Below are 17,478 nucleotides of genomic sequence, written 5' to 3'. Positions count from 1 at the left end.
CCTTTCCATTTCTATGAATATATGATTGAGATCCACCAAAGGAATTTTCAAAATTTGAAAACTTTTCTCTTTCGGCCATTTTCACAAACACCTTGTGGGCAGCAACTATATTTGTGCCCATGCTGCATTTTTGCTTGGACCAAGTCCACCCCTGCCCTTGCCTGCTGCTCTGGAGCATCCCTGCACCTCCCATCTACCTCACCATCCACTTGCCTGCCCTGGCATTGGACAATTTTTGACCAGAACACCACCATGCCGAGCTCATGTCACTCCCCATGCCCTTCCCCTCTCCTCTCACATCCACCCTGCACCACCATGTCTCTGAGCATGACATGACCCTGCTGATCACGACCATGCCTGCCCTTGACCAATACGAAGTCCACATTGGCCAGGACCAGCGCGCCCAGTCGCGCCCAACACATGCCAGGATCGGCATGGACGCGCGCCAGGACGTCCCTGGACGCGACAGAGCGCCACGGTGCCCCATTGACCCAGCCATCGCCTCGCCATCAGCGTCCGCCAGGAGAGTCGCCATGACGCCAGGAACCTGCCAGACACCTCCATTGGCTTGCCAGAGCCCTGTCACCGTCGCCATGGACGACGACCATCCGCCACGGGCACAGGAACGCGAGGACGAAGACGACGCGACCTTTCCTCCTCTGGCCGCGCCACGACGCGCGTCAGCATCACCGTGACATCAAGAACACGACGCACCCACTCCTCGCCTCTTCATCACCCTGGAACGGCGATCTCACCGTCGACCTACCCCGAGCGCCACGGCCACCCCTTGAACCTATAAAAGGAGACCCCTCCGCGACTATTTTCTCACGCCAATCTACTCCTCTCCCCTCTCTGGTCCTCCACCGCCCCTCTCCCAACCACGTCGTCGCCGGCAGCCGCCCAATTGCGAGCTGAAGACCCGCAGCACCGCCACCAAGCGAGCCGTCGATTTCGGCCACCATCCGAGCCGCCGTCTGCTCCATCAGCTTCCCCGTCCACGACAACGTCGCCGCCGCCCATCTCCGTCGATCACCGGAGCCCGGAAGCGCCGCCGACCCCCTTCCTCCGCCGTGCCCGCCGCTGCTTCTCGCGGACGACGACGACGACGCCCCTCCGTTCGATCGTCGTCTGATCCAACGGCCTTAAGCCCTGCGTACCGCTTCGGGTGAGTGACTCGCTGACCACTGGGCCCCATGCTGTCAGCAGCCTGTAGAGATACTGGGCTGGTTTCCTCTATTTCAAATCTTTCGGCCCAGTAATTTTCCCGCGCTGGCCCATCTGTATATTTTCGATTTAAACCTTTTCAGTCAAATTGCAATCTGATGACAACTTCAAAAATCAATAGGGGAAAATCTACCACACCAAATTTGACAAACTTTATATGGTTGGAAAGCCTGTGAAATTATCTATCCAATGCCACTGGATTCAAACCTAGATCTGTTATAGAATTAAAGTGGTAAAATAAACAAAACAGAGACTTTTCTGCCTTAGAAAAATTATTAAAAATCAATCCTAAATGATTTTGAGTTGATTCCAACTCTCATAATTCACATTTCACAAACTCTAATTGTTTATGTAAAAATATGATATGGGTACTGTATATGATCATGGGTTAGAATCAAATAATGGCTATATAGCCATTACTAGCCCATTTAAATTTTCCAAATTTAAGATTTCTTAAAATCTATGAGGATAGCACCTCATTTAAATCCTCTTCTCAAGTTGTATGAAGTGGTGTGATGACCCTGGTTGCTTGGCCTCATTTTTTGTTCACTTAAGATTATTAAATGTTTGCCTTAGTAGCTTTTAAATTGTTCCAACAAATTATTAAATCTTATGGGAGTGTTTCTCTCATTTAAATCCTGTCATGAACAATTCAAAATGAGGTTGAGACTCTGGTCATTTAGGTCTCACATGAATTGTTGATGATATTAAATCTTTACCATGTTAGGATTAAAAGGTATGAGGTGTTCACCTCATTTAAATCTTTTTCTTGAATAATAAGTGTGAAGAGGTTGACTTTGGTCAACCTAGGTCACATATTAGGCATAAGAGAAATTAAATCTTAATAAGTTAATGAGAGGAAATTATTTTTCCTAAATAAGAAAACAACACATTTACCCACTTAATAGTAATGAGTGATGCTAGTTTATTTGTGTAAATTATATGAGTTGTCTCACTTCGTTTAAATCTTGTCCCAAGTATTTTCATATGAAGTTTGAACCCCTGGTCAAATACTCTCACATGAAATACTTGGAGATTTTAAATCATAATAGGCCTTATTAAATGGTATGAGGTATCCCTACCTCATTTAAATCATTTTCTCAAATGATGATGATGAATGGTTGACTTAGGTCAACATAAATTCATGTGTGAAGGTTTGAGAAATTAAATCTTAAAGAAGATTCAATGAGAGGAAATTATTCCTCAAGAACTATATGGAAACTATCATTTACATATAAAATGAGAGGAAATTATTTTTCCTCAAAGCAAGACCACCAATGCACCAAATTGTATTAATTGTGTGAATAGAATAGTTTGTGTGAATATATGTGATGTTTGGAATAGCCAATGAATTGTTTGGTGATTGTATCCTCGTATTCGTATTTTAGACGCTAGTACCGAGGAGTATCAAGAGGAGGAGGAAGTCTACTTTCAAGGAGAAGAAGACCACTTTGATCACCTCAACCACCAAGGCAAGCTAACACCCTTGCAAGCTAATATTCTTGCAAGATAATACTCTTGCAAAGTGCAAAGCTCACCATGAGCAAGGCATTACCCATTTACTTTATGCTTATGATCCTATTTTCCCAGTTTTACTTCACAAGCTTTATTTACTTTTGTTTTATCAAAGTACTTTTTGATTCATGATTCACTTGGTTAGTATTGGATTAGTACAAGAGTATCAAACTTAGCCTAGAAAGCTTTAAGCTAAGTTAGCACCCCTCATGACTAGTTGCTAGTGCTCAATATTAAAAGTGACTACTCTAGTTGGGAACTTGTGAAATGAAATGACTTTGAAAACCTTGGAATGATGAGTCATTCTATTGAAAGATTTTGAAGGTGAATATGACTTGTGAATGACTTGGTGAATTTTACGAAAACTGATGGTTGGGTTCGGATGCGATACCATTTCCAATTTTACAAGTACCCCCATGATGCGTGTGGTTGGCACGTCCGTTGGGAACCCCAAGAGGAAGGTGTGATGCGCACAGCGGCAAGTTTCCCTCAGTAAGAAACCAAGGTTTAATCGGACCAGTAGGAGTCAAGAAGCACGTTGAAGGTTGATGGCGGCGAGATGTAGTGCGGCGCAACACCAGTGATTCCGGCGCCAACGTGGAACCTGTACAACACAACCAAGATACTTTGCCCCAACGAAACAGTGAGGTTGTCAATCTCACCGGCTTGCTGTAACAAAGAGTTAACCGTATTGTGTGGAAGATGATTGTTTGCAGAAAAACAGTAGAACAGTATTGCAGTAGATTGTATTTCAGTATAGAGAATTGGACCGGGGTCCACAGTTCACTAGAGGTGTCTCTCCCATAAGACGAACAGCATGTTGGGTGAACAAATTACAGTTGGGCAATTGACAAATAAAGAGAGCATGACCATGCACATACATATCATGATGAGTATAGTGAGATTTAATTGGGCATTACGACAAAGTACATAGACCGTCATCCAACTGCATCTATGCCTAAAAAGTCCACCTTCAGGTTATCATCCGAACCCCCTCCAGTATTAAGTTGCTAACAACAGACAATTGCATTAAGTATTGCGCGTAATGTAACTAGTGACTACATCCTTGAACATAGCACTAATGTTTTATCCCTAGTGGCAACAGCACATCCATAACCTTAGTGGTTCTTGTCACTCCTCCAGGTTCACAGAGGCATGAACCCACTATCGAGCATAAATACTCCCTCTTGGAGTTACTAGCATCAACTTGGCCAGAGCATCTACTAATAACGGAGAGCATGCAAGATCATAAACAACACATAAGCATAACTTTGATAATCAACATAACAAGTATTCTCTATTCATCGGATCCCAACAAACGCAACATATAGAATTACAGATAGACGATCTTGATCATGTTAGGCAGCTCACAAGATCCGACAATGATAGCACAATGGGGAGAAGACAACCATCTAGCTACTGCTATGGACCCATAGTCCAGGGGTAGACTACTCACACATCACACCGGAGGCGACCATGGCGGCGTAGAGTCCTCCGGGAGATGATTCCCCTCTCCGGCAGTGCCGGAGGCGATCTCCTGGATCCCCCGAGATGGGATCGGCGGCGGCGGCGTCTCTGGAAGGTTTTCCGTATCGTGGCTCTCGGTACTGGGGGTTTCGTCACGGAGACTTTTTATAGGCGAAAGGGCAGGTCAAGAGGCGGCACGGGGGTCCCACACCACAGGGCCGCGCGGCCAAGGGGGGGGGCCGCGCCGCCCTAGGGTGTGGCCCCCTCGTGGCCCCTCTTCGTCTCTCCTTCGGACTTCTGGAAGCTTCGTGGAAAAATAGGCCCCTGGGCTTTGATTTCGTCCAATTCCGAGAATATTTCCTTACTAGGATTTCTGAAACCAAAAACAGTAGAAAACAGCAACTGGCACTTCGGCATCTTGTTAATAGGTTAGTTCCAGAAAATGCACAAATATGACATAAAGTGTGCATAAAACATGTAGATAACATCAATAATGTGGCATGGAACATAAGAAATTATCGATACGTCGGAGACGTATCAGCATCCCCAAGCTTAGTTCTGCTCGTCCCGAGCGAGGTAAAGCGATAACACGGATAATTTACGGAGTGACATGCCATCATAATCTTGATCATACTATTTGTAAAGCATATGTAGTGAATGCAGCGATCAAAACAATGTATATGACATGAGTAAACAAGTGAATCATATAGCAAAGACTTTTCATGAATAGCACTTCAAGACAAGCATCAATAAGTCTTGCATAAGAGTTAACTCATAAAGCAATAATTCAAAGTAGAGATATTGAAGCAACACAAAAGAAGATTAAGTTTCAGCGGTTGCTTTCAACTTGTAACATGTATATCTCATGGATATTGTCAACATAGAGTAATATAATAGATGCAATAAGCAAGTATGTAGGAATCAATGCACAGTTCACACAAGTGTTTGCTTCTTGAGGTGGAGAGAAATAGGTGAACTGACTCAACATTGAAAGTAAAAGAATGGTCCTCCATAGAGGAAAAGCATCGATTGCTATATTTGTGCTAGAGCTTTGATTTTGAAAACATGAAACAATTTTGTCAACGGTAGTAATAAAGCATATGCATCATGTAAATTATATCTTATAAGTTGCAAGCCTCATGCATAGCGTACTAATAGTGCCCGCACCTTGTCCTAATTAGCTTGGACTACCGGATCATCACAATGCATTGTTTTTACCAAGTGTCACAAAGGGGTACCTCTATGCCGCCTGTACAAAGGTCTAAGGAGAAAGCTCGCATTGGATTTCTCACTATTGATTATTCTTCAACTTAGACATCCATACCGGGACAACACAGACAACAGATAATGGACTCCTCTTTTATGCATAAGCATATAACAACAATTAATAATTTTCTCATTTGAGATTTGAGGATTATTGTCCAAAACTGAAACTTCCACCATGGAGCATGGCTTTAGTTAGCGGCCCAATGTTCTTCTCTAACATATGCATGCTTAACCATATGGTGGTAGATCTCTCTTGCTTCAGACAAGACGAACATGCATAGCAACTCACATGAAATTCAACAATGAATAGTTGATGGCGTCCCCAGTAAACATGGTTATCGCACAACAAGCAACTTAATAAGAGATAAAGTGCATAATGACATATTCAATACCACAATAGTTTTTAAGCTATTTGTCCCATGAGCTATATATTGCAAAGGTGAATGATGGAATTTTAAAGGTAGCACTCAAGCAATTTACTTTGGAATGGCGGGAAAATACCATGTAGTATAGGTAGGTATGGTGGACACAAATGGCATAGTAGTTGGCTCAAGTATTTTGGATGCATGAGAAGTATTCCCTCTCGATACAAGGTTTAGGCTAGCAAGGCTTATTTGAAACAAACACAAGGATGAACCGGTGCAGCAAAACTCACATAAAAGACATATTGAAAACATTATAAGACTCTACACCGTCTTCCTTGTTGTTCAAACTCAATACTAGAAATTATCTAGACCTTAGAGAAACCAAATATGCAAACCAAATTTTAGCATGCTCTATGTATTTCTTCATTAATGGGTGCAAAGCATATGATGCAAGAGCTTAATCATGAGCACAACAATTGCCAAGTATCACATTACCCAAGACATTTATAGCAATTACTACATGTATCATTTTCCAATTCCAACCATATAACAATTTAACGAAGGAGAAACTTCGCCATGAATACTATGAGTAGAAACCAAGGACATACTTGTCCATATGCTACAGCGGAGCGTGTCTCTCTCCCATAAAGTGAATGCTAGGATCCATTTTATTCAAACAAAACAAAAACAAAAACAAACCGACGCTCCAAGAAAAAGCACATAAGATGTGATGGAATAAAAATATAGTTTCATGGGAGGAACCTGATAATGTTGTCGATGAAGAAGGGGATGCCTTGGGCATCCCCAAGCTTAGACGCTTGAGTCTTCTTGATATATGCAGGGGTGAACCACCGGGGCATCCCCAAGCTTAGAGCTTTCACTCTCCTTGATCATGTTGCATCATACTCCTCTCTTGATCCTTGAAAACTTCCTCCACACCAAACTCGAAACAACTCATTAGAGGGTTAGTGCACATTATAAATTGACATATTCAGAGGTGACACAATCATTCTTAACACTTCTGGACATTGCATAATGCTACTGGACATTAATGGATCAAAGAAATTCATCCAACATAGCGAAAGAGGCAATGCGAAATAAAAGGCAGAATCTGTCAAAACAGAACAGTTCGTATTGACGAATTTTAAAATGGCACCAGACTTGCTCAAATGAAAATTCTCAAATTGAATGAAAGTTGCGTCCATATCTGAGGATCACACACGTAAATTGGCTTAATTTTCTGAGCTACCTACAGGGAGGTGGACCCAGATTCGTGACAGCAAAGAAATCTGGAACTGTGCAGTAATCCAAATCTAGTACTTACTTTTCTATCAACGGCTTAACTTGGCACAACAAAACACAAAACTAAGATAAGGAGAGGTTGCTACAGTAGTAAACAACTTCCAAGACACAAAATAAAAACAAAGTACTGTAGGTAAAAACATGGGTTGTCTCCCATAAGCGCTTTTCTTTAACGCCTTTCAGCTAGGCGCAGAAAGTGTGTATCAAGTATTATCAAGAGACGAAGTGTCAACATCATAATTTGTTCTCATAATAGAATCAAAAGGTACCTTCATTCTCTTTCTAGGGAAGTATTCCATACCTTTCTTGAGAGGAAATTGATATTTTATATTACCTTCCTTCATATCAATAATAGCACCAATAGTTCGAAGAAAAGGTCTTCCCAATATAATGGGACAAGATGCATTGCATTCAATATACAAGACAACAAAATCAACAGGGACAAGGTTATTGTTAACGGTAATGCGAACATTATCAACTTTCCCCAAAGGTTTCTTTGTAGAATGATGTCGTCGTGGTGAACGAGCAGATGCCATAGGATGGCTTAGATTGGGGCCGAATGGACGCAAGAGGATTCGGGGGAGGGTTTGCGATCAGGTGGGAAGAGATTCCGGATGGTTTCCACAAGAACTTGGCCAAGGCCAGAGGTTGAAGAAGAAAGACACAAGGAAGAACTCCCTCTAGATCACCATGTTCATAGATTCACACAAGTTACAGGCTCTGCCTTCCTACATACACGCGTACATACTTGCCCGTGAAGATGGGCTGCCCCCTCTCCTTATATAGGGGAGAGGGTGGCTTACACTGCAAGAAACCCTAATGGCATCTTTGACTGGACAAACTACTTTACAGAGTTACTGTACAAAGCTACTTTAACTGCTCTTTGTACAAAGCTACTTTAATCATAGATGACACCGGGGCCTTCTTTTATCATAGAAGCTGACGTCCCCCGGCTTCTTTCTCCGTCACCTCTCTCTTTGGCGCCAGGGCTCTGAATAAAGTTACTTGGCTTAGCTCATCCTTGTCTTCTTGCTCTGAAGAGAATCTTTGACCAGTCCTGCCGACAGGCTCTCCTTTCCGGTATCTTTTATACCGGGTCCCGGCATACCCCTTTGGGGATACCGGCTTAGCCTTGCTCTCCCGGATTCCTACTAGGCTTCCGGCAAGAACATTAAACCGGTACCTCGATGGCTCAAACCATCCGGTTTGGCATGCCTTTGGCATACCGGGGGTTATCCCCCCAACATTAGTCCCCGAAGCTGGTATAGCCTGGAGGATTCTATCCTACAGACCATGCCAGGTTTTCATCTTTCTAAGATACCGGTTTAGTCACTCATCTCTTGAGCTTAGTTCCGGCACCTTTACCCTTGTTCCTTTTCTTCTCTTTGCAAGGCTCGTTCCGGCATCTCTTTTTTCCGGCACCACGTGTCTTTGCTCCTTCCTCGGCGAAGTCGAGAATATATCGGGCCCCGCGCCTGTCAGTGACATGCGCACTGTAACTGACGCGCCAGTGTCCGCTGTCACATCGTTTCGACTCCCGCGCACGCATTTAATGCACCGCAGCGGATCCCACTACCTCTTCGGGATCCCGCGAGCGCCTCCGTGTGGCCTCCGTTTTCGCGCGTGTATCCCTCCGCCACGTGGCGGCCCAAGGCGCGAACCGTCGCGGGCCGCGAGGCGAACCGCCGCGGCCCAGCGGTTCGCTGCCCACTTTCTCTCTCTTATATAAGCACAACTGCCCGTTCCCCTTCATCTTCTTCGCATTCTCCTCCTTCGCGCACAGAGCTCCACGCCTCTGCGCCTCCGCCGCTCTCCGTCCGCCGTCGCCCGTTCAAGCTCCGGCGCCCGGCGAACTTACGCCGCCCCTCCGCCGAACTTCGCCGTGCGGAGTTCTTTGGCAGCACCTTCCTCGCGTCCGCCGCATTTGTGCTTCTTCGCGAGCTTTTCCGCTTCGCCATCGACGGAGCTCGCCGGCGACCGCAGAGCCGCTCCACCGCCAGCAAACACTCCCCTCAGCGTCCGCGCCGCTCAAGGTTGGTATCAATTTCGCTTTACTCGCCGTTCGCTTGCTTTCCAGATCTTGAGCCTTTGGTGTTCTTATTTGCTCCTTTTCTTTGGTTTTCTTCTTACTCGTAGATCTTCACACGGGGTTGAAGTTTGGGATTCCTGTTTCTCCGCCCATCCTTGCGATGTCTGACGAGGGATCTTCCTCTGCATCCTCTTCTTCTCTTTCTCTCAAGCGCCGTAGACCTTCTCCCGGTGAATCTACGGCCTCGGATCAATGGAAACCGATTCCGGCAACCAGCAGGAATCCGGTGACCCCCAAGACTCCGGCGGCCACCTAGAATCCGGTAGCTTTAGCCAAGCTTCCGGTAGCCAAGAGGCCAGTGGCTCTGGTCAAGCCTCTAGCAGCTCCAGCCAATCTTCCGGCGAGGAGCCTTCCCCAACCACCCGCGGAGCCTGGATGGGCTCCTACGTTACTGAGTTTGAGATCGATTGGCTGTACCGGTCTCGGAGGATTCGGAAGGAGTTGCTGCCGGATTCCGGATAACGAGATCGAACCGGATCCGGAAGACGACGAGCATGTTGTTTTTCTCGCTCACTTTGAGCGCGGCTTCGGCCTTCCTGCCTCTACTTTTTTCCGGGATTTCCTGGATTTCTACGATCTCCAACCTCACCACCTTCCTGGCAACGCCCTTTTCTATCTTTCTTGTTATGCCACCTTCATGGAGGCTTACATCGGCATTCGTCCCACTCGTGAGACGTTTGCCCGTTTCTTCAACCTGCGGATCAACTCCGTCCAGGGCAAGGAGATCCCCAAGCCCAAGCCGCCCGTGCAGTGCGGCTCCTGCATCGTCGGCTCCCGCCAAGGGAGCACTTTTCTTAAGCTTTCCGGCCTCGAGTCTTGCCGCACCTGGCAAGGAACTTTCTTTTACGTGAAGAACACCGGCCGCGCTGATCGCATCAATCTTCCTCCATATCAAGCGGGGCCCCCCAGTAGAACCAACTGGAGCTACAACCCAAGGACGGAACACGCCGAAACCAACCGGGTAGTGCGTTTCTTGGCCTCTCTGAAGAAGGAGACCAACATCTGTTCTGACGATATCATCCGAACTTTCATTTCGCGCCGGGTGCTTCCTCTGAAGCGCCGCGCACATAGGATGAGCGAGATGTATGGCCCAGGCGATCCTACCAAGATCACAGGCCGCGCTCTCAGCAAGAAAGACGTTGTTCTCAAGGCCAAGCAGATTTGTCAAACTGCTATGCCTTTTGCGTGGGAATGGGGCCTCCTTCCCCTCAGTTTCTCTAACCATCCGACCCAAGAAGTAAGAGATTGCGCAATTTGGGGTTGTCTTTGCCGGTAAGTTTCTGCTTTTGCTAACCATCTTTTTTACCTTGCTTCAGGCCAGGGACCGCTTCCCCTCTATCCAGGCAGAGCCGCGAGGACCTCTCCGGAAGCGTGCCTTTAACTCCTTCGACCCGGATCCCTACATCTTTTGGAAGGATCTGAAGATGGGGAAGACTCCGGCTGCGCGCCTTGGCCGGGACCCGCCGGAGCCCACCGGAAATCCGGAGGAGCTGGTTGTGCTCGAGGTATTTTCTTTTCCGGCTTCTTATACTTTGCCATTATCGCTTTCTTGCGAATTGCTTCTTAGCCATATCCAACTCACAGATCCACGAGCGCGTGCCGCCCCTGCGCGCCGAGGCCGGCACTGAGTTTGTGGACAAACTCATGGCCCAGGGCCAGAAGAACAAGCAGCCGGCATCTACTGCCGGCTCCAGCCATGCTCCTCCCTCCAAGCGCTTCCGGACGGAGCCCGTGGGGGAGAAAGAAGTGGGCGTGCGCCGCTACGGGCGCAAAGCGATGCCAACCGATTCCGGGTAATTTCATTTTCCGGCTTGCCTCCTTTTTTGCTAAGTTCTTTTTCCGGTTGCTTCTTCTCAACCACTTGTCTTTTTTCTTTTTCTCAGCCCCGCTCTCAAGCTTGGCCCAAGGCCATCGGGCTCTGAGGGATCCGCAAGGACCTCAACCCCTCCTCCTCGTTCAAGCCCGGCACCATCTGGTGCCGGCAACACCTCTGCCTCTCTTTCGGGGGGCGCAACAAATTCGGGGCGTGCGGCCCCTTCACTGTCAGATCACCGCACGGAGGAGGATCTCTCCTTCCTCCCAGAACACCAAGACACCGGCGCCAGCAACACCGGCGCCGGAGAAGAAGAAGCTGCCGGGCGGGCGGAGCCTTTTGCTCCTCCCGTCCTCGAAAAGACAACTTCCGCGCCGGAATCTTCCGCGCCGGAAGGCTCCAAGACGGGTGACGCTCCTAGCGCTCCCCCTTCTCCACGCACCATCCTCATGCCTCCGCCTGAGGCTCCTCGCGCCCAGCCCTCCAAGGCCGCTCCTGGCGCGCCGCCGGCTAAGACTTCCGGGGCCTCTTCTACCGCGCCGCCGCCCAAGCCCTCCAAGCTCATCAAGGGGAAGGCGACGGCCTCCAGCGCCCCTTCGGGCGGCCAGCAGCCCTTGGTGCTGCACGTCTCCAAGGCTGCCAAAAGCGCCAGCATGAAGGCCACCGGCCTCCTCGGCCGCATTACGGAGTTCCAGCGCCAAGGCCGGGACCTGGGGCACCTCCTGCCGTATGCCCAAAAGTGGAACGCCGCGGACATCACTCCGGCGACCCGCGGCATGGGCAAGGATCGGCTGCCGGCACCTGATCCTGTCGGGGATCGGTGTTCTGAGGAGCACTTCATGCGGCTCCGGGCTGCGGTAAAAGAGCTTGACAGCGCGTGGTACGATTCCACGAACAATCTGACGGTATGTTCTATTAACTTTCAACCTTTGCCGGTTTCTTCGTTTCCGGTTTTGCTTTATCTTTTCCTTAGTTTCATGCCGCTTTCTCTCTTGTCTATCTTCCCAGTCCCCGAGTTTTGTGGTGAGAGCGCAGCTCTTAGCGCAAAACTTAACTTAAGTTTTTAGCGCAAAACCGGCACTGCCAGTCCCCGAGTTTCGGGTTAAACATCTTCTTCTTAACACATAATTTACCTTAGAAATGCGCAAAACCGGCACTGCCAGTCCCCGAGTTTCGGGTTAAGAACTTTGTTCTTAGCGCAAAACTTAACTTAGAAACGCAAAACCGGCACTGCCAGTCCCCGAGTTTCGGGTTAAGAACTTTGTTCTTAGCGCAAAACTTTATCTTAAAAACGCGGAAAACCGGCACTGCCAGTCCCCGAGTTTCGGGTTAAGAACTTTGTTCTTAGCGCAAAACTTAACTCATTTCTTCTTTTTCTTGAACAGGTCACCGCTGACACTCGGAAGGCCCTCTTCGAGGAGCTTTTATGGGAGCACCGGGAGCTCGCTGAGGCACACGACAAGTGCCAAGGTGAGTTTTTTATTCTACCGGCATCTTTGCTACCGGAAACCTTTTTTCCTTGTGACACTTACAATTTCTGTTCAACAGTGATCCCGGAAGCTTCCATCGATGCTCTCAAGGAGCAGCTCGCCACGGCCCAACGTACTATTTTTTCCTTTCTCCTTTGAACTTGGTTTCTTTTCAGTTTTACTAGTGTAACCTTGCTAACACTCATTTTTCCGGTTACAGGGGAGAAGGATGAGCTCAGCCGGCAGCACCAGGAGGAGCTAAACGCCCTCAAGACCAGCTACCAGGAGCTCAAGTCTCAGTTGATTCAGCTGGGGCTTGACCACGCCAAGGCCCTCAAGGCCGCTGAAGTGACCGCAGCGGCCAAGTTGGACGAGGCTCTGGAGAATGCCTGCAATGCCACTGTGGTGTTGCGGGCAGAGCTGGAGGAGATGGCCAAGGCCCGGAAGGGTGCCGAGGAGAAGGCCGCGCGGCTGGAGGAGGGGCACAAGGAGTGCGATCAGCTGATCCTGCAGACCGACACACTTGCCCTCCGTAAGTTGTTTTCTTTTACACTTTGACTACTGCATACGAGCCTTTTTTCCTTCGACCCCATTTTTGTTTCCGCTATCTTTCCGTCCGGTCTCTCTTCTTCCGGATTCTTTTCTCTCCGGTCTCTTTTTCTTCCGGTCTCTTTTTCTTCCGGTCTCTTTTTCTTCCGGACTCTTTTCCTTAAGCTTTTTCTTTCTTTGCACAGGCCTCTTTCCGGACTCGCAGAGGTATGCCGTCAAGAAGGTCGACGCGCAGCGCAAGGACAAAGGCCAAGCGGATCTTACCGTGCCATGGACGCCCAAGGACCATCTGGTCGCGCTTAACGCGCGGGTGTCCCATATGCGCTGCATAGACCGCAATCTTTCGGACATCCCTGATGTAGCTACCCAGCTATACAGGACTTTATGGCCTGGCGAGAAGGTGCCGGGCACCTTCTCCCTCATCAACGACCGTCTGAAAGGTGCCGGCAGGAGGATCCGCGAGTGGCAGTGCTCTGCTGCCCGCGCTGGAGCGGACTCCGCCCTCCGCGTCGCCTGCTCCTGGTACCCGGAGCTCAATCTGGACGCCCTTACCGGCGTGCGCGAAGGCGCAGAAACGGATCTGGACCCGATCCTCTCCGCCAAGCGGCAGGATCGCGCGTACCGCATCGCGGAGTATGCCGACATGCGCACCTTCATCCCTCCCCCTCCTGGCGTCACGGATTATCTCGACGAGGAGGAGGGTGAAGCCGAAGAAGAGGTCCTGGGCGATGCTGGTGCCGGCGATGCTCCTCCGGAAGCCCCTGCTGCATGATGATTTCCTTTGAAGTGTTTGCTCATTATATCTGTTGGTCCTGTTGCTTTCAGACAATATCTGTTAAATTCTGCCACGGAATGCCGGGGCTTATGATGTAAAACTTAAGTTTGCCTGTGGTTGTGCTACAACATTTCCTGCCGGTAAGTTATACCGGTAGCTAAGTACTTATGAGTTTGCCTTAGCATATTTTGCTTTTGGTTCCGCTTTTATCCTGCACTGCAAAGATTTCTCAATTGCTTCCGCATCCAATTTGATGCATACTTGGTTCTTTTGCCTTGGCTCTGCCTGCCTTCTCTGGGCGTTCTTTGGCGTATGAGCACAAGGTTCTTTCACCAAACAAGCATCTTCTTGAACTTAGAAATAACTTTGAAATTTTGCAAAAAACCGGTTTAACCGGGGTTAATTAAATTTTTCAGATTGTTCTTTCCTGCTCTTCCTTTTCGCAGTTCATGTGCTTATCCCCTACCGGTTTATCTTGCTTGCCATGAAGCCGGTTTGCGGACAGCAGCAGAGTCGAAGACTCCGGTAGGATTTAGCACACTACTAAACCGGAAAGAAAAAACATTCAATAAGCAACCGGTAAACTGAAAAAATAGACAAGTTACATGCAACTTAAGTTGGGGTAGTCCCCGAGATTCACTCAAGGTTCGGCATCTTTTATTCATAGCATATAAGGTACAAAAAGGAACTTCTTACACCACCACTTCAAGAGTAGAAAGGACGCAACATGAGCTACGTTCCATGGACGCTTGCTCTCCTCGCCGGACTCCGTCCGCCTTTCCTTTCTTCCATTCTGTGCATCTATCAAGTAGTATGCATCATTGTGAAGCACCTTGCTTACAATGAAGGGACCTTCCCACGGTGGCAAAAGCTTATGCCGGCCTTCAGCGCTGCACTGTGCGAAGTACAAGATCTCCTTCCCGGAAAACTCTTGGGTTAACCTTCCGGTTATGATAGCGTCTTAGGTTTTGGCTGGTAAATGGCTGTTCTTGCCAAAGCCAGCTCTCTTGCTTCTTCTAGCAAGTCCACATCGTTTTCTCTGGCCTCTTTGACCTCTTGCTCAAGATAGAGCTGTACCCTGGCTGAATCATGGAGGATATCGGTTGGTATCACCGCAACTGCTCCATAAACCATGAAGAAGGGAGTGTATCCGGTAGACCGGTTTGGAGTTGTTCTTATACTCCACAGTACTGATGGTAGCTCATCGAGCCAACATCCCGGTGTCTTTTCCACCGCTTCAATGTGTCTAGGCTTGATACCGGAAAGCACCAAGGCATTCATTCTTTCTACTTGGCCATTGCCCCGTGGATGTGCCATCGAGCACAAATCCAACCGGATGTTCTTTTCTTCACGTAACCTTTTGAACTCACCTTGAGCAAAGTTGGTTCCGTTATCGGTGATGATGTCGTGCGGGTATCCATACCGCAAAATGACATCTTTCAAGAATTTCACAGCTGTATGCCCATCACACTTTGCGATAGGTTTTACTTCCAGCCACTTGGTGAACTTATCCACCATGACCAAGATGTGAGTCATGTCGCTTCTTGCGCTTTTGAATGGTCCAACCATGTCAAGGCACCAAACAGCGAATGGCCATGTTAGCGGTATTGTCTTTAAACCGGATGCTTTGGGGTATGGTTTTGCTTGGCGTACCTCACGGCAGCCGTTGCATTTTCTTACCAAATCCTCGGCGTCCTCCAAAGCGGTGGGCCAATAGAACCCATGCCGGAATACTTTTGCTACCAAAGCCCTTGATGAAGCATGATGCCCACATTCTCCTTGGTGAATTTCCTCAAGCATTTCTTTTCCTTGCTCCGGTTCCACACATCTTTGAAGGACACCGGTAACGCTTCTCTTGTACACCTCACCATTGATGAATGTGTAAGCTTTGGACCTTCTTTGTATCCTCCTTGATTCATTTTCGTCAGCCGGCAAGGTGCCGCTGATCAGGAATTCCTTAATAGGTTTAACCCATGATGGTATTACTCGAACCAAAAACACCGGTGCATCTATCTCCATGCTATCTACCAAAGATCGTTTCTTCCGGTATGGGTACAGCACTCCCCCAGCCACGCTGAGCCGTCCCCGAGCTTGCCGGAGCAGGCCCCGGTTCCCTTCATCGATATCCATGGGTACTACGTGTGACTCTGGTACAAAAATTGATTCGATTCCGGGCTCGGCTTGATCGATGGCACTCTTAGGTGAGCCAAAGCTATTCCGGGAGGAATTTCTTGCCTAGATGAGCCCAACTTGGACAAAGCATCCGCGGCTTCATTTTCTGCTCGCGGCACATGGTGAAACTCACATCCTTCGAAGAATCCGGCAATCTTTTGCACGTGAAACCGGTACGAGGCCATGTTGGCGTCTTTTGCATCCCAATCTCCTGAGCACTGCTGTACCACAAGGTCTGAATCGCCATAGCAAATGATCCGGTGTGCACCGATTTCTTTTGCGACCTTAAGCCCATGGATCAAAGCTTCATATTCAGCGACATTGTTCGATGCCCTGAAATGTACTTGCAAAACATACCGGAGGTGGTCTCCTTTTGGTGAAGTAAGCACCACACCGGCACCTAGACCTTCCTTGAGCTTAGATCCATCAAAGTGCATCTTCCAAAGATTCTATCCTCCGATCCGGCGGTTTGTATTGCATCTCCGCCCAATCAACAAGGAAATCAGCCAAAGCCTGTGATTTTATGGCATCTCTTCTTTCATATACCGGCACGTACGGTGATATCTGGATCGCCCATTTTGCAATCCGGCCGCTGGCATCTTTGTTGCACATGATGTCGGAAATTGGTGCTTCACTCACCACCTTCATGGGGTGCTCCTCAAAGTAGTGCTTGAGTTTTGTGGCGGCCATGTACACGCCATAAGTCATTTTCTGGAAGTGAGGGTAGTTTTGTTTTGAGAGGGAGAGCACCTCGCTCAAGTAGTATACCGGCCTCTGGACGGTTTTTTCTTCCTCTTCTCTTTCAACCACAACCACTACACTCACAACCCGGTTTGTTGCTGCTATGTATAACAGCATAGGCTCCCTTTCTAGAGGTGAAGCCAGTATGGGTGCTGTGGCTAGCATCGTTTTTAGCTCCTTAAACGCTGCGTCTGCCTGAGGGGTCCAGACGAACGTGTCAGATTTCTTCATGAGAGCATAGAGTGGCAGAGCTTTTTCTCCCAACCTGCTTACAAACCGGCTCAGCGATGCCAAGCTTCCGGTAAACTTTTGCACATCTTTTAACTCTCGAGGGATAGCCATTCTTTCTATCGCCCGGATCTTTACCGGATTAACCTCTATGCCCCGGCTTGAAACCAGGAAACCGAGCAGCTTGCCGGCGGGGACACCAAAGGTACATTTTGCCGGATTGAGTTTCATCCGGAACCGCCTTAGGTTATCGAATGTTTGCCGGATGTCATCGATTAAAGTGTTTTTTACCTTAGTTTTTATCACGATGTCATCCACATAGACTTGCACATTTTTTCCAATTTGATCAAACAAGCATTTTTGCATACAGCGCTGGTACGTTGCACCAGCGTTGCGCAACCCAAAAGGCATAGTGACATAGCAATAAGCCCCGTGCGGGGTAATGAACGCAGTTTTTATTTGATCTTCCTTTTTTAAGGGAATTTGGTGGAAACCGGAATAGG

The 17,478-nt window shown here is 48.2% G+C and overlaps 1 protein-coding gene across 1 annotated transcript; it reads left to right on the top strand.

The window, feature by feature from the left end:
* The first annotated feature begins 10,619 nt into the window (after positions 1-10,619).
* On the top strand, positions 10,620-13,871 carry LOC127326827 (uncharacterized). Its single transcript, XM_051353615.2, has 5 exons — positions 10,620-10,733; positions 12,427-12,511; positions 12,590-12,643; positions 12,731-13,042; positions 13,245-13,871. Exons 1-5 carry the CDS (start codon positions 10,653-10,655, stop codon positions 13,829-13,831), a joined length of 1,119 nt encoding a protein of 372 aa, XP_051209575.2. The 5' UTR covers positions 10,620-10,652; the 3' UTR covers positions 13,832-13,871.
* The last annotated feature ends 3,607 nt before the right edge of the window (positions 13,872-17,478 follow it).

The sequence above is a fragment of the Lolium perenne genome, chromosome 6 (assembly GCF_019359855.2).
Source record: "Lolium perenne isolate Kyuss_39 chromosome 6, Kyuss_2.0, whole genome shotgun sequence".
Lineage (NCBI taxonomy): Eukaryota > Viridiplantae > Streptophyta > Magnoliopsida > Poales > Poaceae > Lolium > Lolium perenne.
This window is presented reverse-complemented; position numbering and strand designations above follow the sequence as displayed.